This window comes from Hyperolius riggenbachi, chromosome 8 (assembly GCF_040937935.1).
Source record: "Hyperolius riggenbachi isolate aHypRig1 chromosome 8, aHypRig1.pri, whole genome shotgun sequence".
In the NCBI taxonomy this organism is placed as follows: Eukaryota; Metazoa; Chordata; class Amphibia; order Anura; family Hyperoliidae; genus Hyperolius; species Hyperolius riggenbachi.
The window spans coordinates 52393535-52417919 of record NC_090653.1 but is presented as its reverse complement, the minus strand read 5'-3'; the positions used below and the strand labels follow the sequence as shown (position 1 = coordinate 52417919).

The 24385-nt window shown below is 46.5% G+C and overlaps 1 protein-coding gene across 1 annotated transcript in view; it reads left to right on the top strand.

Moving 5' to 3' along the window:
• ABCF1 (ATP binding cassette subfamily F member 1) overlaps positions 1-24385 on the top strand; it is a 413240-nt gene that overhangs the window by 25938 nt on the left and 362917 nt on the right. Inside the window, exons 4-18 of the mRNA XM_068247805.1 lie at positions 439-571; positions 2876-2910; positions 3981-4091; positions 11137-11238; positions 13233-13292; positions 13387-13446; positions 15467-15526; positions 15615-15674; positions 17970-18029; positions 18115-18174; positions 19980-20039; positions 20133-20192; positions 21401-21472; positions 23681-23746; positions 23905-23991. Coding sequence (XP_068103906.1) covers positions 439-571; positions 2876-2910; positions 3981-4091; positions 11137-11238; positions 13233-13292; positions 13387-13446; positions 15467-15526; positions 15615-15674; positions 17970-18029; positions 18115-18174; positions 19980-20039; positions 20133-20192; positions 21401-21472; positions 23681-23746; positions 23905-23991 — 1086 coding nt within the window. The remainder of the gene's footprint in view (positions 1-438; positions 572-2875; positions 2911-3980; positions 4092-11136; positions 11239-13232; positions 13293-13386; positions 13447-15466; positions 15527-15614; positions 15675-17969; positions 18030-18114; positions 18175-19979; positions 20040-20132; positions 20193-21400; positions 21473-23680; positions 23747-23904; positions 23992-24385) is intronic.

The window sequence follows — 24385 nt, the reverse complement described above, 5'->3', positions numbered from 1 at the left end:
TCTGATCTCTCTCTACTAGCAGAAAATATAGAAACTGAAAGCAGAAGTCCTCTGTTATTATCTGACACTGCCCCCTAGTGACAAGTGTCCATAAATACACCTTACAGCAGTACTAATTAGATGCATGGACATGTAACGAATTAGAAAAAAAAAAAAAAAGCTAAAATAAATTGGCCTGGAGCCTTCGCAAGCCTCTAAATTGGCTGCTACACATTTTGTATCGCTATATGCTCAGAAGTGCCACTTAGGATCTAAACACAAACGTGGAGCAGATATTCCTGACCGGCCCTTTCAGTATCGGACAGCAACTCATCTGTCAGGAGGATTCTTTATAGAGCAGAAATTGGGGTGTAATTTTATAGTTCAATCGGTTTATATTGGAATGTATACAGTAATTTTATTTGAGTCAGGTTAATTAATGTGGTTTTATTTTTACAGCAAAAGAAAAAAGAGAAAGACAAGAAGAAAAAGGATAGGCGGAAAAAGAAAGGGGGAGATGATAGTGACGATGAAGAGGTCACAGAGAAGCTGAAGAAGCTGTCAGTGCAGGCCAGTGATGAAGAGGAGTCAGGTACATTTTATAGCAATCTCTCAGCTTCCCAGCCTTGCAGAGATTGGGAGAAGGTAGGAGGCGCCCGTAGACATACATGCACAGCAGCGCCGTATGATGTAAACAGCGGGGATTTCTTCCCCGCGTGTTTACATTTTGCCGGCGAGCCGCAATCGGCGGCTCTCCGGCTGTTCACGGAGACACCCTCCGTGAACGCACATGGAAAGGCCGCTCGTTGTTTCCATGGAAACCCGCAGACGACCAGTTTACGCCAATCGGCGTTAGCTGGTCGTCAAGGGGTTAACATACAGTCAGGTCCATAAATATTGGGACATCGACACGGTTCTAACATTTTTGGTTCTATTCACAGCCACAATGGATTTGAAATGAACACATTGGGCTCTATTCACAATGGCCAGTTTTGTAAAATCATTTTGGACGGTAAAATACCACATACCTACTGTTTAGCGCACATCCACACACAGTAAAGTTCCAAAGGGCAAATAAGTCTATTCCATTATGCTGCTTCCATATCCTCCTTCTGTTTATGATCAATGACATGTATAATGATATCCTCCACCACAAGCACCCTTCTGTGAGGAGACTCGCCAGATATCTCTGACCACTGTTAGATTGGTCAGATATGTACAATATCCAGGATGCCTCGGAACCTCAGGCTCCCGGTGCCACTTTGCTGGGGATGCTGATTCTTGTGAAAAAAAAAGACACAAGGAGACCGGGAGCCCGTTCTGGTGTATTATCAAAGGGACACCAGGATATGTGTATAAGACACAGATCTACTCACAAAATTGGGTTGCTAGAAAAAGCAACCACTCTTCTTGCATGTGAGGAAGTACCGTCCTCACTCGGCCTTGCTTCTGATAGTAAGTTAGGGTCGCAGCTCCAGATAAAATTGGCCACTTGGAGAATGTCCAAGTGTGCACTCTCCTATACAGGGGTGGCAGAGATTAGGAGAAGGTAGGAGGCGCCCGTAGACATATATCTATAATAGGTAGTATGATCATAGGAAAAAAGGTTCTCTTGTTCCTACCTTATAGTAGTGAAACTCACATGTAAGGTAGTAGTAAATACTTCTTAAATTTGTGCCCCAATAAAATTTAAGAAGTATTTACTACTACCTTACGTGTGAGTTTCACTACTATAAGGTAGGAACAAGAGAACCTTTTTTTCCTATTATCATATTACCTATTATTGATATATGTCTACAGGCGCCTCCTACCTTCTCCCAAACTTTGCTGGGGATATCCCTTTTCTTATTCCATGCCATGCAGGTGGATTAGCATACTTTATCTTGCAACATTTTTACTTAAAGAGACTCTGTAACAACAAAAACCTCCCCTGTGGGTTACTCACCTCGGGTGGGGGAAGCCTCGGGATCCTAATGAGGCTTCCCACGCCGTCCTCTGTCCCACGGGGGTCTCGCTGCAGCCCTCCGAACAGCCGGCGACAGAGCCGACTGTAGCTTCAATATTTACCTTTGCTGGCTCCAGCGGGGGCGCTGTGGCTGCTTTCGGCACGGAAATAGACGGAAATACCCGATCTCCGTCGGGTCCGCTCTACTGCGCAGGCGCCGGAAACTTGCGCCTGCGCAGTAGAGCAGACCCGACGGCGATCGGGTATTTCCGCCTACTTCGGAGCCGTCAGAGCGCCTGCGCAGGAGCCAGGAAGGTAAATATTCCGTCACCGCTGCACGGAGGGCTGCAGCGAGACCCCTGACGGATGGAGGACGGCGTGGGAAGCCTCATTAGGATCCGGAGGCTTCCCCCACCCGAGGTGAGTACCCCCCAGGGGACGTTTTGTCGTTACAGTTCCTCTTTAAAATAACCTTTTATTGCGTAATACTATTAAAAACGCTTACAATTTATTCTAAAAATCCACTCACGTGGTATCCGCTTGTAACATCGCAGAGTTTATTATACGGATCTCCCACGTTGCCTATGCTGGGCTTAAAAAAATATAAAATTGTATGCCTACCTGGGGCTTCTTCCATGTCCCTCAAGGCTGACTGCTCCCTTGCTGTCTTCCCAGGCTGCTTTGATCCTCTGCTAGGCAGGCCAGTAATTCCTCCAGTCAGTGCAGGCACAGTCCGACCACACGCTCCCGCGGTTGGGAGCGTTTTGTGCAGGCACGGTATACCCCGACTGGAGGAGATACCAGGGTAGCTAGCAGAGAATCCTTAGGCCCAGCGCCTGAGGACAAAAAGCAGTGCCTGCATAACAACTAGGTAAATATGAAAATAACCTCAATTGTTTAGTGTTGAAATTGAGTTATAATTAAGCATAAATATTGCTTCTTCTGTTGCAGAGCGCCCCCCACCTGCCAGGAAAGGTAAAAGTCAGGTAAGACTGATTCCTTGATTCTTAAATAATGTGATTTCATCAGAGAAATGGATACAAGCTGTAAATTACAGGATTGATGTGTAGAGGAAAAAGCTGGTTTTGGGACGTGCAGTGGCTAGGAACGTTAAAGCTGGTTTTTTGTTTTTTTTGGGGGGGGGGGGGGGGGGGTTACAATATATTTTTTTTTTTTTAAGCTTAAAGAGACTCTGTAACAACAAAAACCTCCCCTGGGGGGTACTCACCTCGGGTGGGGGAAGCCTCCGGATCCTAATGAGGCTTCCCACGCCGTCCTCTGTCCCACGGGGGTCTCGCCGCAGCCCTCCGAACAGCCGGCGACTGTGCCGACTGTCATTTCAATATTTACCTTTGCTGGCTCCAGCGGGGGCGCTGTGGCGACTTTCGGCACGGAAATAGACGGAAATACCCGATCTCCGTCGGGTCCGCTCTACTGCGCAGGCGCCGGAAACTTGCGCCTGCGCAGTAGAGCAGACCCGACGGCGATCGGGTATTTCCGCCTACTTCGGCGCCGAGAGGCATCAGAGCGCCTGCGCAGGAGCCAGGAAGGTAAATAATGACGTCACCGCTGCCCGGACTGCACGGAGGGCTACAGCGAGACCCCCGAGGGACGCAGGACGGCGTGGGAAGCCTCATTAGGATCCTGAGGCTTCCCCCACCCGAGGTGAGTACCCCCCAGGGGCCGTTTTGGCGTTACAGTTCCTCTTTAAGTCTGTGGTTTTAAAGCTCTGGGCTCTACAATAAAGCTCTGGGCTCTACAATAAAGCTCTGGGCTCTACAATAAAGCTCTGGGCTCTACAATATTTTTTTAAGCTGAAGTCTGTGATTTTAAAGCTCTGGGCTCTTCAATCCTTTCAATTTTGGGGGGGAGATGTGCCTTTATGTTGGATTTGTTGCTGTACATAGACAAGTTTTTATGTCGTCTTGTCACATGTCACTTCAGGGGTATAAACACTAGGCTCGCACTACTATTTTTATTTTATTTCTCTCGCTGCTGGTTACCTTTCAATACAGCTTGGAGATTGCAAAGACTGTAAGCTATGTTTCTCTTGCAGAGTAAAAACATATTTGCGGCTCTGGGTAATGACGATGAAGATGATGAGGAGGAGGAGGAAGAAGAGAAGGAAGAGCAGAAACTGAAAAAAAATAAAGGAAAGAAGGTGCAGGTAATGTGTGCTGATTATACTGCCTCCTCTGGGCCTAGGCCCTGCTCTCGGGAATAAGGATAGCAAGTGCTGATAAACTATACTTCCTCCACATGTAATGGGAGGGGGGGGTTTACAGAAGCCAAATAAAGATCTCCATTATCTACATAAATAGAAGAATATCACAAGAATATCTGTTATGTGTAAGTGCAGCACAGAGGAAGGTGTAACTATACTTTCAGAAGTTTATCCTCCCAACGCCACCAACATAGGATCTGTTAGCATCCGGTCAATTTAGACTCTGCTAAACCCAGGCCAACGTTTTTAAGGCCAATGTGAACCGGGTTAAATGGCTGATCCCAGACACAACCCACAATTTATTTTACTTTAAAGAGAACCAGATGTGAGGCTGTGAATTAAAAAAAATCAATGCTACCTGATCAGGTAGCAGCCATCGTTGCTGCTCCGGTGGTCTGCAGTCAAATGCTTTCACTTTTGATGCTGGAAAAGCTGCTCTCACAGAGCGGCATGCAGGGAGGTGGGGGAGTGGCCATGAAGAGACAGAGCTGCCCAATGGCCGCTTTGGAAAGCCTGCAGGAAGTCCCTAGTGGGCGTTTTTAAGCAGGGAATACCTCTCTCCTCCCCAAGGGCCAGTTCACACGGGCTTCTGCCCGGCTTTAAACTGAGTCTCGCTTGGGGGCTTTCGGCAGCTTCCCATCTCAATCGATGTTTTTCATCCACGCACGGAGACCCACAGACGGGGCAGTAATCGACCCTGGATGCCGCATGTAGCGTCCAGGGTCACCTGGAATGATGGGGAAGATCTGGAACTCTGCGTTCACGCAAACGCTGGTAAATTATACATGCCGCCCGATACAAACGCTGCTATTCACTTGAATGGGAGCTGTTACCAACGAGTCCCGGATGGTGACGGTAAAGCCCGCCAATCGTCCGTGTGAACTGACCCTTACCCTCCGGAATAGCGGCAATTGCTTGCTGCTAATTTCGGGGGATTATAGAGTGGAAGGGGAGGGGCAGACAGCGGCGGGGACACAGGTATGTCCTTCAGCGGGGAGCATGCCTCTGTGTCCCATCTGCTCCCCACTGCACCGCCTCGGGTTCTGTTTAAAGATGACCCTGCATATACTGTTTCTCCTGTTTTCTCCTAACTCGTTCAAACAGATGAGTCGGGCAGGTGGCTAGAGAGAGTTTTTAATTTGTGTAGCTGAAATTTGAAGGACAGTTCTGGATATGTGTTCGTTTGTGGAATAGTGTGGGTTTTGTAATAAGAAAGTCCATCACTACATGTGTCTTGGGAGAACCTTCTGTACCAGAGCCGGCTATGCGCTGGGGCAAAAGGGAGTATTGCCCCCTCAAATACTTTGCCTCCTTTGAGGCGGTCAAAGGTAATCAGCCCGGCCGCCTCCGCCTGTTTCCCAATTCTGGAACGCAGAGCCAGCAAGGAGATGGCATGTCATCTAGACCAGAGTAGCGGCGCACAGATCACCTTCACAACGGGAATAGCAAGTGTTCTGCTGCCGCCCGCTGCCAGCCACTCAAATCTGGAGGAGGAAGGGGGAGTCCCAGGTGAAGAAGGGGGGGGGGGGGGGAGACATTCCCTCTTCCCCACCGCTGTGCCCACCGCTCCCTCTTCTCTGCGCTGCCACCCCTCCTGGGGACATCTATACAACTGGCTATACTGGGGATACGGTAAGTCTTGGCTACATATACTGGGGACAACTATAGACCTAGCTACATATATTGGGGATAGCTATACACCTGGCTACATATATTGGGGATATCTATACACCTGGCTACATATATTGGGGATATCTATACACCTGGCTACATATATTGGGGATATCTATACACCTGGCTACATATATTGGGGATATCTATACACCTGGCTACATATATTGGGGATATCTATACACCTGGCTACATATATTGGGGATATCTATACACCTGGCTACATATATTGGGGATATCTATACACCTGGCTACATATCCTGGGGACAGCTATCCACCTGGTTACATATATTGGGGATATCTATACTCCTGGCTACATGTACTGGGGACGCCACCTGTCTGTCATTATGTGCATTTACTGATGAAACGCTGTCTCTTATGTGCATTTGACAAGAGATGTGCAATCTTGCGCTACTGAAACATACACGTGGTCATGAACAGAAATACACAACTTCAGCCGCTCCTCCTCGCCGACTGGAGGGTTAAACTGTGGCAGAAATATAAAAAGAAAAAGAACGCAGGAGCTCTCCGTAGTGTATTGCACTTTTTATTGATTAAACAGGCAAGATTAAAATACACTTACTGAACAGTAGTGTTGAATAAACTTGTCATGGGTAAATCCCATAAAAAACCTCCAGCGAGCAACCTGTTCCTCCTCTGTGGCCTGCAGCGGGGGGTGTCCCAGATGGTATGTGGACAAGGTGCCTCCTGTCGGTATCAGTGTGCCAGTGACCTCACGACTTGTTTCGGCATGTCCACGCCTTTGCCAAGTGAGTCCTCACTGACAAGCTTATTCAACACTACTGTTCAGTAAGTGTATTTTAATCTTGCGTATTTTATCAATAAAAAGTGTAATACACTACGGAGCGCTCCACCATTCTTTTCCACTTTATGTGCATTTACTGGTGAAACGCTGCCTCTCATTACATGCATTTACTGGGGAAACACTGTCTGTCATTACATGTATTTACTGGTAAAACGCTGTCTCTCATTATGTGCATTTATTGGTGAAATGCTGTTTCTTATTCAGGGCTGTGGAGTCGGAGTCGTGGAGTCGGGCAATTTTGGGTGCCTGGAGTCGGGGAAAAAATGCACCGACTCCGACTCCTAATGAATTTGTAACTGTAATTAAAATAGAAAATATGATAAAATGTTCTATTTCTCAGATAATAGTCATTAAAAATAATGTATATATACAGTAATAGCTGTGCTTAGTCCACAAAAATGAAATAAACCAATCAAAATTAGTTACTTGTGCTGCTTCAATAAAGCAGTCCCCGTATTTTTAAGGTCAGATATACATATCTGATTGTGACTGTATATATGATGCGTACACAGGAATCTCTTATATATACTAAATAACATCTATGCTGTAAGAATAAAGCCTGATGTGTAGCTGTGTCACTAATAGAGATGGTCAATGAGATGGAAATAATTCTGCACTGATGCTGATTTATACAAATGTATGCACTCCCTTTGCTGATGAAATCAAATAATTTGATATGTTATTAAAATTTGGTTTGGTGACTACAAATTAAAGGGTACCTGAGACGGATGAAAAGTAAAGTTTTATACATACCTGGGGCTTCCTCCAGCCCCCTTCAGGCTAATCAGTCCCTCACTGTCCTCCACCACCCGGATCTTCTGCTATGAGTCCTGGTAATTCAGCCAGTCAGCGCAGTCCGGCCGCATGCCACTCCCACAGCCAGGAACATTCTGCACCTGCGCAATAGTGCTGCACAGGTGTAGTATGCTCCTAGCGGTGGAGTGTGTTCATGCGCACTACGCCAGACTGGCTCAAGTACCTGGACTCATAGCAGAAGATCCAGGTGGTGGAGGAGGACAACGAGGGACTGATTATCCTGAAGGCGGCTAGAGGAAGCCCCAGGTATGTATAAAACTTTAATTTCATCTGTCTCAGGTTTACTTTGTTACACAGTAGTACTATACTCTACATATGCACTCCTCACAGAGCTGCAGGGAATCCACTGAGAATGCTGTGCACATTGAACACAGAGGTGTTGTCTGTTTACAATCTCCTCATTCCCCTGCAGAGTACCTGCACATCATTCTTACATGCACCCACACTTACATTGCCTAGGGCCTGATAGATGTTCTTTGTTCCGGTTTGTACCTTTTACAAGTACTATTACTAAGGACTAGTTTTAGTCTAAAGGGAATAAATATAGTAGTCTACATATCCTTCTCACTTCAGTTGTCTTGTAAAATTCCTAAGCGTTGTCAGTTATGAGACGAATTTCATGTTGCATACTTTTAATCAACAAAATTGTAATATGCAAATTAGAGGAGTCGGAGTCGTGGAGTCGGAGTCGGTGGAATCCTAAACTGAGGAGTCGCAGTCGGATTTTTGGACCGACTCCACAGCCCTGCTCTTATTACGTGCATTTACTGGGGAAACGCTGTCATTATGTGCATTTACTTCATTTATTTATTTTTTTAATGGAACTACATTAGCTGGTATAACTACATTGCAGTTAGCCCTGCCCACATGATGTCATGACCATGCTCACTTTTTCACCCGTGTCTAGAAAAAATGGGCTCAAACATTATGCACCCTTCACATTACTGACTCCCCCCCCCGCCCTCATATGTGCCTGCCTAGAACCGGCTCTGTTCTGTCAGGGCTGTGGAGTCGGTACAAAAATCCACCGACTCCTCAGTTTAGGATTCCTTCGACTCCTCTAATTTGCATATTACAATCTTGTTGATTGAAAGTATGTAACATGAAATTCGTCTCTTAACTGCCGACGCTTAGAAATTTTAACAGACAACTGAAGTGAGGATATGTAGACTACTATATTTATTCCCTTTAGTCCTAGACTAAAACGAGTCCTTGGTAAGAGTACTTGTAAAAGGTACAGACCGGAACCAGGAACATCTATCAGGCCCTAGGCAATGTAACTGTGGGTACATGTAAGAATGATGTGCAGGTACTCTGCAGGGGAATAAGGAGATTCTTCCTCTATTACACATTCCTCACGCACAATCTGAACCAGGTTTATGGGTGATAGACAGCACCTCTGTGTTCAATGTGCACAGCATTCTCAGTAGATTCCCTGCAGCTCTGTGGGGAGTGCTTATGTAGAGTATAGTACTACTGTGTAACAAAGTAAACCTGAGACAGATGAAATTAAAGTTTTATACATACCTGGGGCTTCCTCCAGCTCCCTTCAGGCTAATCAGTCCCTCGCTGTCCTCCTCCGCCACCTGGATCTTCTGCTATGAGTCCAGGTACTTGAGCCAGTCTGGCGTAGTGCGCATGCACACACGCCGCCGCCGGGAGCGTACTACATCTGCGCAGCACTGTTGCGCAGGTGCAGAATGCTCCTGGCTGTGGAAGCAGCATGCGGCCAGACTGCGCTGACTGGCTGAATTACCAGGACTCTTAGCAGAAGATCCAGGTGGTGGAGGTGGACAGCGAGGGACTGATTAGCCTGAAGGGGGCTGGAAGAAGCCCCAGGTATGTATAAAACTTCTTCCTTCTCAGGTACCATTTAATTCGTAGTCACCAAACCAAATTTTAACAACATATCAAATTATTTGATTTCATGAGCAAAGAGTGCGTACATTTGCATAAACCAGCATCAATGCAGAATTATTTCCATGTCATTGACCATCTCTATTAGTGACACAGCTACAAATCAGGCTTTATTCTTACAGCATAGATGTTATTTCGTATCTATAAGAGATTCCTGTGTACACATCATATATACAGTCACAATCGGATGTGTATATCTGACTTTAAAAATACGGGGACTGCTTTATTGAAGCAGCACAAGTAACTAATCTTGATTGGTTTATTTCATTTTTGTGGACTAAGCACAGCTATTACTGTATGTATAAATTATTTATGATGACTATTATCTGAGAAATAGAAAATGTTATCATATTTTCTATTTTAGTTACAGTTTAAATTCATTAGGAGTCTGAGTCGGTGCATTTTTTTCCCGACTCCGACTTCAGGCACCCAAAATTGCTCCGACCCCACAGCCCTTTTTTCTGTACTAGTTGGTAAACAGGAGGAGAACCAGTGTTTGCTTTTGTGGGAAAAGGGAATGCGTTCTTGTAGGATGATTTCTCGGCACTACACAGCAGACTGGAAAGCACGAGTCAAGAGTGGCAGCAGAACGGCCCATAGCGTTGTACTGCCTTGAAAAGCACAACGCTGCAGTTAGCTTTTAATAGACTTTTAATAGATTTCATGCTGAAATGTATTAAGACTACCTGTAGTGAAAAAAAGTGGCCCTAGGGGGTACTTTCCTCAGGACGGGGAAGCCTTTGGACACTAATAACGTTTCCCTCCTTAGCACCACCGATCCAGCGCTGGCCCCCCAGAAAGTCAGCCGACAAGGGATTGTGGGCTAATCGTGCAGGCGCTCTGCAGCTTCAACTGCTAGGACCGCCTAACAGTGTGCGCCTCGCGCAGGCACAGTAGCTGCGTTCTGCTCAGGCTCTGGCGGTCATAGCTGAGCCCCTTCAGGTCCACTCTATTGCGCAGGCGCAGATGGCTCACATCTGCACAGTGGAGTGGATTCGATCGGGCTCGGCTATTTTCGCCTGAGCGGGAAGCGGATACTGCACCTGTGCGAGGCTCGCAATGTAAATATTACGGTGTTCTCCAGTGGGGGGCCAGTGCTGAATCGGGTGCTGCGTAGGTTGAGGGAAGCCTAATTTTTTACCATACAGGGTTTCTTTAAAAATCTGTGTGTGGAAGGATTCCCTGTCTTTTGGTCATCTCCACCAGTGTATGGCCAGCTTCCCATTCCCCCACAACGGATTATGTAAAAACAAAAAAACAACAAAAAAGAAAGTGTATCTTGGTGAAAGGAGGCAGTGCTCCAACAAGAAGACTCCTGTACAGAAACAACACACAACAGAAAACTGATTTATAGTTCTCATCAAGCACTGCCATTCTGTTGCTGTAAGTAGGGATGATCAATGCAAATGCAAATATTACATGCTTAGATTTATTATTTTTAGAATCCTTATTCTAGATTAGAATATAAGATGCAAATATTTTTAAGTTCATGCAGGATTATGTAAATTTGTATGCAAATATATGCAGCTTGAAAATGAACCAATCAGTGTAAACCTTGGTGGAACTTGATTGGTCCATTTTCAAGCTGCCTAAATTTGCATACAAATGTACATAATCCTGCATCTCATTTGATCATCTGTAGCTGGTAGCACTAAAACGCCATGAAATGTGCACTCATCACTAGCTTCAGCTGCTTTGTGCTGGCTCTCCTTCTCTTCTGACATGTATAGAGTGAGTTATGCTTTGTCTCTCGTATAGAGCAAAAATATCTTTGCAGCCCTGGATGATGATGATGAGGAAGAGGAAGAAGAGGAGCAGGAAGTACAGGCATCACAAAAGGATAAAGGCAAAAAAGTAAAGGTAATGTAGACTGCGTCCAGCAGCCCCAGTGATAGTACATTGCACAAAGCGATCTATCTTCCAACCCTAGTTCATGCCATCATCACATCATAGCTGCATTACTGCAATGCCCTCTGTGCAGGTTTTCCAAATAAAGACCTACAGTACACCACCTGCAGCTAAAACAAAATGCTGCCACAATGCTGTTAACAAACAAACCCCACCATTGCCACATAACCCCAATGGTTAGCTCCCTCCACTGGCCACCCATAAAATGGAGAGTCCTCTTCAAAATTGGCTAACGTTCAAATCCCTACATAACGACTCCAACCCTGGAGATGTTTAAATCAAAATTTGAAAACCCATTTGTTTAGTCTGGCATTTATGATCGCATTACTTTTTCCCCTATACACATCACTATGTACTGATGTGAGACACGCTTATGCGCTTTGGGTCCTACAGGAGAAAAGTGCTTTACAAATGTTTTGTCCTTGTACCTGTACTCTATATATGCATGTGAACAAGTCAGCCTCAAGTATAAGCTGACCTCTCTTCCATACTGGACCTCAAATTTTGCAAAAGGCCCTCCCTCTATTTCTCAAGAAAACTGTCTCTCTTGGGCCTTCCTTGTCTTCCACTCCCAATTCAGACGGGCTCCGCCTTCAGCCACCTCCCACCGAAATCTTATCTTATCCCGGCATTCTGTCTTGGCCCCTCTGTTGCTGTTCCATCATCCAGCTTCACCCTGACACACCTCCCCCTTAATTCAATAGGAGGTTTCATCTTGGCAATGGAAAATGGACCCAGAGTAAAGCTAGATGGCTTCAGAGCAGCAGGAGAGAGAGAATCTTCTGTGAAAGCAGGAATGGCAGTCATGTCCTCACTCTCTATCAGAGGCCTGGTTCACATTGGGAGTGCAAAACACAGCGATTTTGTGACCAGAAATGTAGCGATACGATTGCTGGCAGAATGCTGCATGCACGTCTACGATTTATGCAAATCGCAAATGCTGATCACATTGGAACACAACGCTTTGCTGATTGCCGGCGATCAGCAAAGTGCTGAAAAGCTTCCCAGAAGCTCCTCAGTGTGAACCAGACCTAACTTCCTGCTGCGCACTCTGCAGTGTGGCGGGACAAAGTGATAGAGCACCTAGACAGAATGGGGCATTTTGTGTACAAGTCAAGCCCACACTCTATGTGAGAAAGTGGATATCCTTTGTCGGTCAACCTGTCCACAGGTATGTAAAAGAAAGAACCGAGAGCCCAATATAGTGTAGTATGTTCAGGCAGTTGATATAATTAAATGAGTAGAGTAATACTCACAAACCAGGGTTACCTCCAGGCAACCACTGTAAATGCAGGTGAGGATATTGTCCTGTCCCCACTCAGGAATAAGAAGTCGCACTCTGTAGACTCAAGAAAAAATTAAGGGGTATCCCCCTCCACCAAGGGTGGATGTTCAATGTGTAGTAAGAAGGACCAGAGGCGCCAAAAGGATAAAAACAATGATTAAAATGCTTAAAATAGCTTGGGAGGAAGTGGTGGGCTTACCTCCTATAAGCAGAACACAACAAGCTGTGTATTCAAAATAAAGGGCATTTATTGGTACACTCCAGGGTTTAGTTGCAACGCGTTTCGCAGGTTCACACCCGCTTCATCAGGCAAAATGTGACAGGAGTACACAACAGCAGTCCGTCCAGATTACACGAGGCGCCAGGTGTAATCTGGACGGACTGCTGTTGTGTACTCCTGTCACATTTTGCCTGATGAAGCGGGTGTGAACCTGCGAAACGCGTTGCAACTAAACCCTGGAGTGTACCAATAAATGCCCTTTATTTTGAATACACAGCTTGTTGTGTTCTGCTTATAGGAGGTAAGCCCACCACTTCCTCCCAAGCTATTTTAAGCATTTTAATCATTGTTTTTATCCTTTTGGCGCCTCTGGTCCTTCTTACTACACACTGTCCACAGGTAGAACACATGGCTTATTATTGCTCCCATCTTCTGCCCCAGGAAGAAGAGGAGAAGAAACAGAATAAGAAAGGAAAGAAGAATGAAAAACCCAAACCAAAAGTATGTTTGTTTCTACCACCTTCCAGCTTTACATAGTTGGTTTGGTTTGTTTGGTTTTTTTTTCATCCATTACTGATTTATTTTTTTCTTTTAGCCCCCAAGTGAAGATGAAGTAAGCGAAGAGGAGGTGCCAAAAGAGAAACCAAAAGGCAAAGTATGTCTATCCCTTGCCAAGTGTTGATGTAATTCTCTAGACCGAACATGTCAAACTCTGGCCCTCAGAGCCATCAAATGTGGACTGCAAGTAAAAGAAAAAAACAAAAAAAAAAAAAACACTGAGAGCTTGATTATAGTGTAGTATGTATGGGTTGAAAAGAACTGATAATGAAGGGTAAGTAGATTATACTCACAAACCAGGATTACCACGTAGGCAACCACTATAAAGGCAGGTGGGGAGATTAAACCTGTCCCCACTCAGGATTAAGAAGTCGCTCTCTGTAGATGTGGAAGAAACATATCGTTTTCCGCCCTTCCACCAGGATGGATAGACAATCGATGTAAGTGAACAGAGGTGCCAGTTGGATAAAACCATGAGATAAAAGTTTTAAAACATGGATGTGGCAGAGGTGGATATTTAGCCACTCCAAAGGACACTCTAGTACAACCGTGTTCAGGGTATAACACAAACAAGAATTTATTTGACCGGGGTCTAACAGCCAGGTGCTGCATGCTTTTATAATTGACATCATGCACTGTATATCTTATAATTTCTGTTGGTGGTAACTAGATATGAACGGAAATGCACTGAATCTCTGAAAACACTCTTGTTTTGACTTAAATACAATATTGGCTATGTCTGATATATAGCGCTCTCTGTCCGACAGCTATATACTCCTATCTGAATTGTCTGAAGAAGTGGGGTCATGCCCATGAAACGCGTTGTGAAACTGTGGAGTGGATGAATAAATTCTTGTTTGTGTTATACCCTGAACATGGTTGTACTCGTGTCCTTCGGAGTGGCTAGATATCCACCTCTGCCACGTCCTTGTTTTAAAACTTCTATCCCATTGTTTTATCCTACTGGTGCCTCTGTTCACTTGCATTGGTGGCCTGCAAGTAGTCTTTCCCAGTTTGCATTATGTTTGGTTCACTGTAGACCACCATCAAAGCTAAGTCCTAGATCACCAAGGAAGCCACATGGGCAGGGAGAAAGCACTAGACACCAGAGAACTCTCTAGGGGAGGGGGCCACTAGACACCAGGGAACTGTATAGAGGAGGGAGGACCACTAGACACCAGGGGAATGTATAGAGACTGGACCACTAGACACCAGGGGAGTGTATAGAACAGTGATGGCTAACCTTGGCACTCCAGCTGTGACAAAACTACAAATACCATCATGCCTCTGCCTCCTCGAGTTATGCTTAGAGCTCAAGAGTATTGCAATGCCTCAAGGGACTTGTAGTTCCACCACAGCTGGAGTGCCAAGGTCAGCCATCACTGGTATAGAAGATGTGTGGGGAGGGGGGGGGGGGTGCTATAGACACCAGGAAACTGTATGGGGGAAGGAGGACCACTAAACACCATGGAACTGTATAGAGGAGGGGGGGCACTAGACACTAGGAAACCGTAACCGAAGAAGGATGTCCGACTACACCAGATGGGCAGTAGTGAAAAAATTTTTCCGACATCATAATATACAGGTAAAAGCTCATGCGATTCGGAGCAAGATGTGGCTACTTGATCATAGCTTTAATTAAGCAGCCACATCTTCTTCTGATCCACGTGAGCTTTTATCTGTATATGATGTCAGAATAAAGATTTTTCACTACTACTCAACCATCTGGTGTCGTGGTACATCCTTCTTTGGTTACTGTTTGGATTTGGCATCTGATCTCTCTGCTTCCATTTGGCATCAGGGTGCGAGTGTAGCCAGGAAACTGTATAGGGGAGGGAGAAAGCCACTAGACATTGGTTGGCCCAGGACTTGGTCCTAGTGATCAATTTCAGCCCACTTTGTATTTGTTTGATACCCCTAATCTAGACACAATAGATCTATTAGATCTACCGATCTCCCTCCTGTAGGGAAGAGGTGAGCTTGGGAGTCTTCTGTAGGGTGGTACAAGGAGAGAGCAGCAGTAAGCCTGCCCCTCCTCCTGTAGGACAACACCGATATAAACCGTTCATATGCGTATACCTGGCTTACCATTGCGCCCATATCCTATTCTGCCCCAGGAAGAAGAGGAGAAGAAACAGAACAAGAGAGGAAAGAAGAATGAAAAACCCAAACCAAAAGTATGTATGTTTCTACCACCTTCCAGCTTTACATAGTGTTTTGTTTTTTCTTTTTCTTCCTACTGATTTTTTTTTTCTCTTCTTGTAGCCTCCAAGTGAAGATGAAGTGAGTGAAGAGGAGGTGCCAAAAGAGAAACCAAAAGGCAAAGTGAGTATGTTCATCCCTTGCCAAGTATTCATGTGATTTATGCGAAAGTTCAAAGTATAATTGGCGCTTGCAGTCTTGTCACTTTAAATAAACCGCCTCCACTATGTCTCTTGTCAAACTGCACTCACCAACTCCAGTGATATTATAAAGCGATCCTATGCGCTTGTATTGAAATCCCTGCCAATCTGCTCTGATAAGGGCTCCATTGCAATATCACTCCGTCAGCCGCAGGACATCTCAGCATGTAACAGCTAAGGGAACTCACAATAGCGTGATATTGTTCCAGTAATTTATTCAGCAGTAAAAATGAGAATTTAAAATTCGCACAATTTCCATGTATGTCTGTCACAGGCACACAATAGAGTTCAGGTTGTGAGGACAGCAGGAGACCACCGATCACTCCACGTGACATTTCTGCTCGGCACTGGTCCCCGCTGGCTGCTCGGTTCCCCGGCTCACTTGCTACCAAATCCCCTGACTGGTTTCCTCCATGTGACTTTCAGGGGTACTTCAGTGTATTTTATGTTACCTATGCACAATAGATCTATTGTCCTTCCACCTTCAGGGAGAGGGGTAGCATGAGTTTCCGGCTCCTCTTCCAGGTTGATACTAGGAGAAGGTAGCTATGAGTCTGTCCTTTTATCCTGCAGGGTGACACAGACAGACGGGAACTATGAGCCTGTCTCTCCTCCAGCAGGGTGACACAGACAGAAAGGAGCTATGAGCCTGTCCCTCGTCCTGCAGGGTGACACAGACAGAAAGGAGCTATGAGCCTGTCCCTCGTCCTGCAGGGTGACACAGACAGAAGGTTGCTATCAGCCTGTCCCTCCTCCTCCTGGGTGACACAGATAGAAGGGAGCTATGAGCCTGTCCCTCCTCCTGCAGGGTGACAGACAGAAGGGAGCTATGAGTCTGTCCTTCCTCCTGCTGGGTGACACAGACAGAAGGGAGGTATGAGCCTGTCCCTCCTCCTGCAGGGTGACACAAACAGAAGGGAGCTATGAGCCTGTTCCTCCTCCTGCAGGGTGACACAGACAGAAGGGAGCTATGAGTCTGTCCTTCCTCCTGCTGGGTGACACAGACAGAAGGTAGCTATGAGCCTGTCCCTCCTCCTGCAGGGTGACACAGAAGGGAGCTATGAGTCTGTCCCTCCTCCTGCAGGGTGACACAGACAGAAGGGAGGTATGAGCCTGTCCCTCCTCCTGCAGGGTGACACAAACAGAAGGATGCTATGAGCCTGTCCCTCCTTCTGCAGGGTGACCCAGACAGAAGGGAGCTATGAGCCTGTCCCTCCTCCTGCCGGGTGACACAGACAGAAGGAAGCTATGAGCCTGTTCCTCCTCCTGCAGGGTGACACAGACAGAAGGGAGCTATGAGTCTGTCCCTCCTCCTGCTGGGTGACACAGACAGAAGGGAGCTATGAGCATGTTCCTCCTCCTCCTGCTGGGTGACCCAGACAGAAGGGAGCTATGAGCCTGTCCCTCCTCCTGCCGGGTGACACAGACAGAAGGAAGCTATGAGCCTGTTCCTCCTCCTGCAGGGTGACACAGACAGAAGGGAGCTATGAGTCTGTCCTTCTTCCTGCTGGGTGACACAGACAGAAGGGGACTTGGTCCTAGTGATCAATTCCAGCCCACTTTGTATTTGTTTGATACCCCTAATCTAGACACAATAGATCTATTAGATCTACCAATCTCCCTCCTGTAGGGATGAGGTGAGCTTGGGAGTCTTCTGTAGGGTGGTACAAGGAGAGGGCAGCAGTAAAGGTAGCCATACACTGGTCGATTTGCCTTTAGATTCGACCAACAGATAGATCCCTCTCTGATCGAATCTGATCAGAGAGGGATCGTATGGCTGCCTTTACTGCAAACAGATTGTGAATCGATTTCAGCATGAAACCGATCACAATCTGTGGTGGTGGTGCTGCCGCTGGCCCCGCCCTCCCGCATACATTACCTGCTTCGGCCGGCGCAACTCCCTCTGTCCCCGCGGCTTCTCCGCACTGGGTTCTGGACTGGCTGCTGCTTCATTGAACTTCCTGCCGGGTACGTTTAAACAGTAGAGGGCGCTCTGTTTAAAATTCCTGCCGGGACAGGAAGTTTAATGAAGCAGCAGCCGGTCCGGAACCCAGTGCGGAGAAGCCGCGGGGACAGAGGGGGAGTTGCGCCGGCTGGAGCAGGTAATGTATTGCCGCTAGCGTCGGCCTGCCCTTCCTCCTGTAGGGCAGCACTGATATAAACCGTTCATATGCGTATACCTGGCTTACCATTGCGCCCATATCCTATTCTGCCCCAGGAAGAAGAGGAGAAGAAACAGAACAAGAAAGGAAAGAAGAATGAAAAACCCAAACCAAAAGTATGTATGTTTCTACCACCTTCCAGCTTTACATAGTGTTTTGTTTTTTCTCTTTCTTCCTACTGATTTTTTTCTCTTCTTGTAGCCTCCAAGTGAAGATGAAGTGAGTGAAGAGGAGGTGCCAAAAGAGAAACCAAAAGGCAAAGTGAGTATGTTCATCCCTTGCCAAGTGTTCATGTGATTTATGTGAAAGTTCAAAGTATAATCGGCGCTTGCAGTCTTGTCACTTTAAATAAACCGCATCCACTATGTCTCTTGTCAAACCGCACTCACCAACTCCAGTGATATTATAAAGCGATCCTATGCGCTTGCATTGAAATCCCTGCCAATCTGCTCTGATAAGGGCTCCATTGCAATATCACTCCGTCAGCCGCAGGACATCTCAGCATGTAACAGCTAAGGGAACTCACAATAGCGTGATATTGTTCCAGTAATTTATTCAGCAGTAAAAATGAGAATTTAAAACGCGCACAATTTCCATGTATGTCTGTCACAGGCACACAATAGAGTTCAGGTTGTGAGGACAGCAGGAGACCACCGATCACTCCAGGTGACATGTCTGCTCGGCACTGGTCCCCGCTGGCTGCTCGGTTCCCCGACTCGCTTGCTACCAAATCCCCTGACTGGTTTCCTCCATTTGACTTTCAGGGGTACTTCAGTGTGTTTTATGTCATCTATGCACAATAGATCTATTGTCCTTCCACCTTCAGGGAGAGGGGTAGCATGAGTTTCCGCCTCCTTTTCCAGGTTGATACTGGGAGAAGGGAGCTATGAGTCTGTCCTTTTCTCCTGCAGGGTGACACAGACAGACGGGAACTATGAGCCTGTCCCTCCTCCAGCAGGGTGACACAGACAGAAAGGAGCTATGAGCCTGTCCCTCGTCCTGCAGGGTGACACAGACAGAAGGTTGCTATCAGCCTGTCCCTCCTCCTCCTGGGTGACACAGATAGAAGGGAGCTATGAGCCTGTCCTTCCTCCTGCTGGGTGACACAGACAGAAGGGAGCTATGAGCCTGTCCCTCCTCCTGCTGGGTGACACAGACAGAAGGGAGCTATCAGCCTGTCCCTCCTCCTCCTGGGTGACACAGATAGAAGGGAGCTATGAGCCTGTCCTTCCTCCTGCTGGGTGACACAGACAGAAGGGAGCTATGAGCCTGTCCTTCCTCCTGCAGGGTGACACAGGCAGAAGGGAGCTATGAGCCTGTTCCTCCTCCTGCAGGGTGACAGAAGGATGCTATGAGCCTGTCCCTCCTCCTGCAGGGTGACACAGACAGAAGGGAGCTATGAGCCTGTCCCCCCTGCTGCAGAGTGACAGACAGAAGGGAGCTATGAGCCTGTCCCCCCTGCTGCAGGGTGACACAGACAGAAGGGAGCTATGAGTCTGTCCTTCCTCCTGCAGGGTGACACAGACAGAAGGGAGCTATGAGTCTGTTCTTCCTCCTGCAGGGTGACGCAGACAGAAGGGTGCTATGAGCCTGCCCCTCCTCCTGTAGGGTGACACAAACAGCAGGGAGCTATGAGCCCTGTCCCTCCTGCTGCAGGGTGACACAGAAGGGAGCTATGAGTCTGTCCTTTTTCCTCCTGCAGGGTGACACAGAAGGATGCTATGAGCCTGTCCCTCCTCCTGCAGGGTGACACAGACAGAAGGGAGCTATGAGTCTGTCCTTCCTCCTCCTCCTGCAGGGTGACACAGACAGAAGGGGACTTGGTCCTAGTGTTCAATTTCAGCCCACTTTGTATTTGTTTGATACCCCTAATCTAGACACAATAGATCTATTAGATCTACCGATCTCCCTCCTGTAGGGAAGAGGTGATCGAGAGTCTTCTGTAGGGTGGTACAAGGAGAGAGCAGCAGTAAGCTTGCCCCTCCTCCTGTAGGGCAACACTGATATAAACAGTTGATATGTGTACACATGGCTTACCATTGCGCCCATCTCATATTCTGCCCCAGGAAGAAGAGGAGAAGAAACAGAACAAGAAAGGAAAGAAGAATGAAAAACCCAAACCAAAAGTATGTTTGTTGCTACCACCTTCCAGCTTTACATAGTGTTTTTTGTTTTGTTTTTCTTTTTCTTCCTACTGATTTATTTTTCTCTTCTTGTAGCCTCCAAGTGAAGATGAAGTGAGTGAAGAGGAGGTGCCAAAAGAGAAACCAAAAGGCAAAGTGAGTATGTTCATCCCTTGCCAAGTGTTCATGTGATTTATGCGAAAGTTCCGTCTAATCGGCGCTTGCAGTCTTGTCACTTTAAATAAACCTCCTTCACTATGCCTCTTGTCAAACTGCACTCACCACCTCCAGTGATATTATAAAGCGATCATATGCGCTTGCATTGAAATCCCTGCCAATCTGCTCTGATAAGGGCTCCATTGCAATATCACTCCATCAGCCGCAGGACATCTCAGCACGTGAAAGCTAAGCGAGCTCACAATAGCGTGATATTGTTCCAGTAATTTATTCAGCAGTAAAAATGAGAATTTAAAACCCGCACAATTTCCATGTATGTCTGTCACAGGCACACAATAGAGTTCAGGTTGTGAGGACAGCAGGAGACCACCGATCACTCCAGGTGACATGTCTGCTCAGCACTGGTCCCCGCTGGCTGCTCGGTTCCCCGGCTCACTTGCTACCAAATCCCCTGACTGGTTTCCTCCATGTGACTTTCAGGGGTACTTCAGTGTATTTTATGTTACCTATGCACAATAGATCTATTGTCCTTCCACCTTCAGGGAGAGGGGTAGCATGAGTTTCCGCCTCTTCTTCCAGGTTGATACTGGGAGAAGGGAGCTATGAGCCTGTCCCTCCTCCTGCAGGTTGACACAGACAGACGGGAGCTATGAGCCTGCCCCTCCTCCTGCAGGGTGACACAGACAGACGGGAGCTATGAGCCTGCCCCTCCTCCTGCAGGGTGACACAGACAGAAGAGAGCTATGAGTTTGTCCTCTCTCCTCCTCCTGCAGGGTGACACAAACAGAAGGGAGCTATGAGTCTGTCCTCTCTCCTCCTCCTGCAGGGTGACACAAACAGAAGGGAGCTATGAGTCTGTCCTCTCTCCTCCTCCTGCAGGGTGACACAAACAGAAGGGTGCTATGAGCCTGCCCCTCCTCCTGCAGGGTGACACAGACAGAAGGGAGCTATGAGTCTGTCCTTCCTTCTGCAGGATGACACAGACAGAAGGGAGCTATGAGCCTGCCCCTCCTGCTGCAGGGTGACATAGACAGAAGGGATCTATGAGTGTTTCTCCTCCTGCAGGGTGACGCAGACTGAAGGGAGATAGTTATGAGTCTGTGCTTTTTCCTGCAGGGTGATTACACTATATATATATCCATTGCATACAGTCCTAATAAGAATTTTCATTGTTGTGTTGCTTGCAGAAACCACCTCCCAAGACGGAAGAGGAGGATAAAAAATCTAAAAGGAACAACAAAAAGCCAAAACCAGCACAGGTAATCCCACCTTTCATTGCCTGTACCATCAATGTGTATGATTCCTACAGCAATGTGTAGCGAGCTCTGCTTGAAAAGCACATTAGGCAGTCATTGGACCAGAACCAGGCAGAAACGGCTGCAGAAAGCTTACTGTGCGCACCAGACAATGCCAAATGTTTTGCTAGAGTGGAAAGGTCAATGCATAAATCATCTGCATTGCTTCTGGATTGGGGGGGGGAGGGGACTTTTTTCAGAGACTTTTCTAATGGAGAGCACTAATAATGACATTGACTGTATAGAGAGCTCAAAGGAGGATACACTATAATGAGAAGACTGTAACAGGGAGCATTATACTGAGTTACAGACATGGGAAAGCTCAGCTTAGTCCATGTAAAAAGACCAGCATAATAGAGATGCAATAGGACCTAAACGTAGGGTAATTACAGTGAAAATTGTGAAAATGAACTACCCCTATATATATCTATCTTCTGCTTTTTTATTTGTACTGTATAACTTTTTTTTTTTTTTTTTTTATTGATAGAACGAAAAAGTAAAAATGATACTTTTTACTTAAAAAAAAAAAATTAAAATAAAATATAGTCACTATACATTGTGCCAGTAGCATCATTTTAGGTGTTGTAGAAAACCAGATAAGAATATGGTCAGTGGATTTTATTTACAAGCTATTAGTTTAAAGAGAACCAGAGATCTCCGCTCACAAAGATTTTTTTTTTTTTTTTTTTTTTCCTCACCCAGGGCTTACTCCAGCCCCATAAGCACAGATGCGTCCCTCGCCGTCCTCCCGCGGTCTGCCGTTTAGCGGCAATCAGCCCGGGAACTGGCTGTCGCGTCACTCGAGATCTTCTGCGCATGCGCAGACCTCCCGCGCATGCGCAGAAAACCCCGACTGAGGTCACTGAGCCAGATACCAGGCTGACTGCCGCTAAACGGAGGATGGCGAGGGACGCATCCGTGCTTATGGGGCTGGAGGAAGCCCTGGGTGAGAAAAAAAAAATCTTTGTGAGATCTCTGGTACAATAGATTTTTTTTTTGTTTTTTTTTGTTTTGTTTTTATAAATGTATTAAAAAATAATTTTTGGGAACAAAATTACCGCTCAAGGTTTTGTCTGAATCCTATCTAGCTTCGGTGTCGTAAGTAGGGATTAGCTTCCAAATTTGAGTTTCAAAAGAACCAGAGCATGCAGGACTTGGCAGGGGGTGCTTGAGGATGCATAACCACATCCAATTTTAATTGGCGAACTTTACCACTTCCATGTACAGCAAAGTCCCCATTATCCGGAACTCCGGCAACCAGAAGTCTCAACTAACCGGCATGTCTGAGGGTGATAATGGGGACAGTGCTTTGGGGGGAGTTGCAGGGCATAAAATATTTACTGAGTCTCCAGGCGGCGTCTTCCACCCATCCTGTAGCTCCTAGCGTTTTTCCAGCTTCCTCCATGTACGGCCGCTCTGTGTGTTCGCATGGCTTAACGCTGAGGTTCAGGTGACACGCCAGGAGCTGTATACGGAGGACACCGGAAAGCTGCTAGGAGCTACAGGATGCGTGGAAGACTCCACCCAGAGGCCCGGTAAGTATTCTATGCTGCCGATGGGGTGAAGTTTGTGCTTTTTTGGCCAGTTGCTCAAGCGACCAGCAAGCACATATATATCTGGCATCAGGCAAACCCCACCAGTGCCGGATACTGGGGATCTTGCTGTAGTATTATGGCTTACCTACACAATCTGTTCATAACATTCAAAATATGCTGACCCTACACAAAATTAGATATGTATACCAGGCTTTACTCTCCCTTGTCGCTGGCTCTGACACCTGCACTCCACATCATGTTCCACCACGCCGATACTTTCTCCATCAAAGCCCAGAAAGGAGGAAGTATTGGAGTGATGTTGAGCGTGGCACCCAGAGGTGACAACATTAGTGAGTTAACTTTCTCTTCTGTGGCCTGTATGTGTAAAGGTTCTGTTTCATTCAGAACTCTTACTTCCGAAGCTCATCCTTAGTCATAACTAGCGGTTCTGGTTATTGCTGGTTAAATAGGGACATATCTAGAATTTCTAAATTACTCTGGTCCATAAGGTGACAAAGTGACCAATTCTGATTGTTCAGCCAAAGCAGTCAGTTTAGGCATCGCATGTATGTATGGATTCAGCCAGCTTGCCCATTCTCAGAACCCTCTTGTTAGATCATCATTCTTGTTTTCTTAGAATCGCTTTGGTGCCCTGGATGATGATGAGGATGATGATGATGGAAGTTTTGGATCTCCACAAGGGGTGAGTACCAAAGCATGGCAAATATGGGGCACTTCAAATGGAAGGCTAGAGTTCTGTTTGCGTATTGCTCTTTGCCTTACTGGGTAGCTGGTTATGTTAATTTGTTGGGGGTGGATTATAAACAAGTCAATAAGAACTTCTTTCAAACTGTTTGTCAGTCTGGCGATGAAGGTGAAGAGAAAACTCCAGCTGAGGATCCTTTTGCCAACCTGAGCAAGAAGGAGAAAAAGAAGATGAAGAAGCAGGTGAGCAAGATTTGCCTCCAGTCACACTCTGCATATGCACTGATCTGCCCAAACACGAATAACGTCTTCCTAATAGTGGATGTGTGGGTCCTTCTTTTGCCGCCAGCGCACATCTGACCTATTGAGGCATAAACTCCACAAGGCTCCTGAAGGCATCATGTAATATCTGGCAACAAGACTGTAGCAGCAGTCTTGACCTTCCCCACCACTCCAATAGTTTTGCAGCAAAATTATAACGTATAGGAACAGTCCTATTTCCTTTTTAAAAAAGGGCTGAAAACCCTTTACATGCTTCCTTTCCATTTCCCATGGAGTCCAGCACATTGATTTGATGGAGTTTTTCCATTTGCATACAGAGAAATAGTTAAGGTTCTGCTTTGCCAAACAAAGGAGG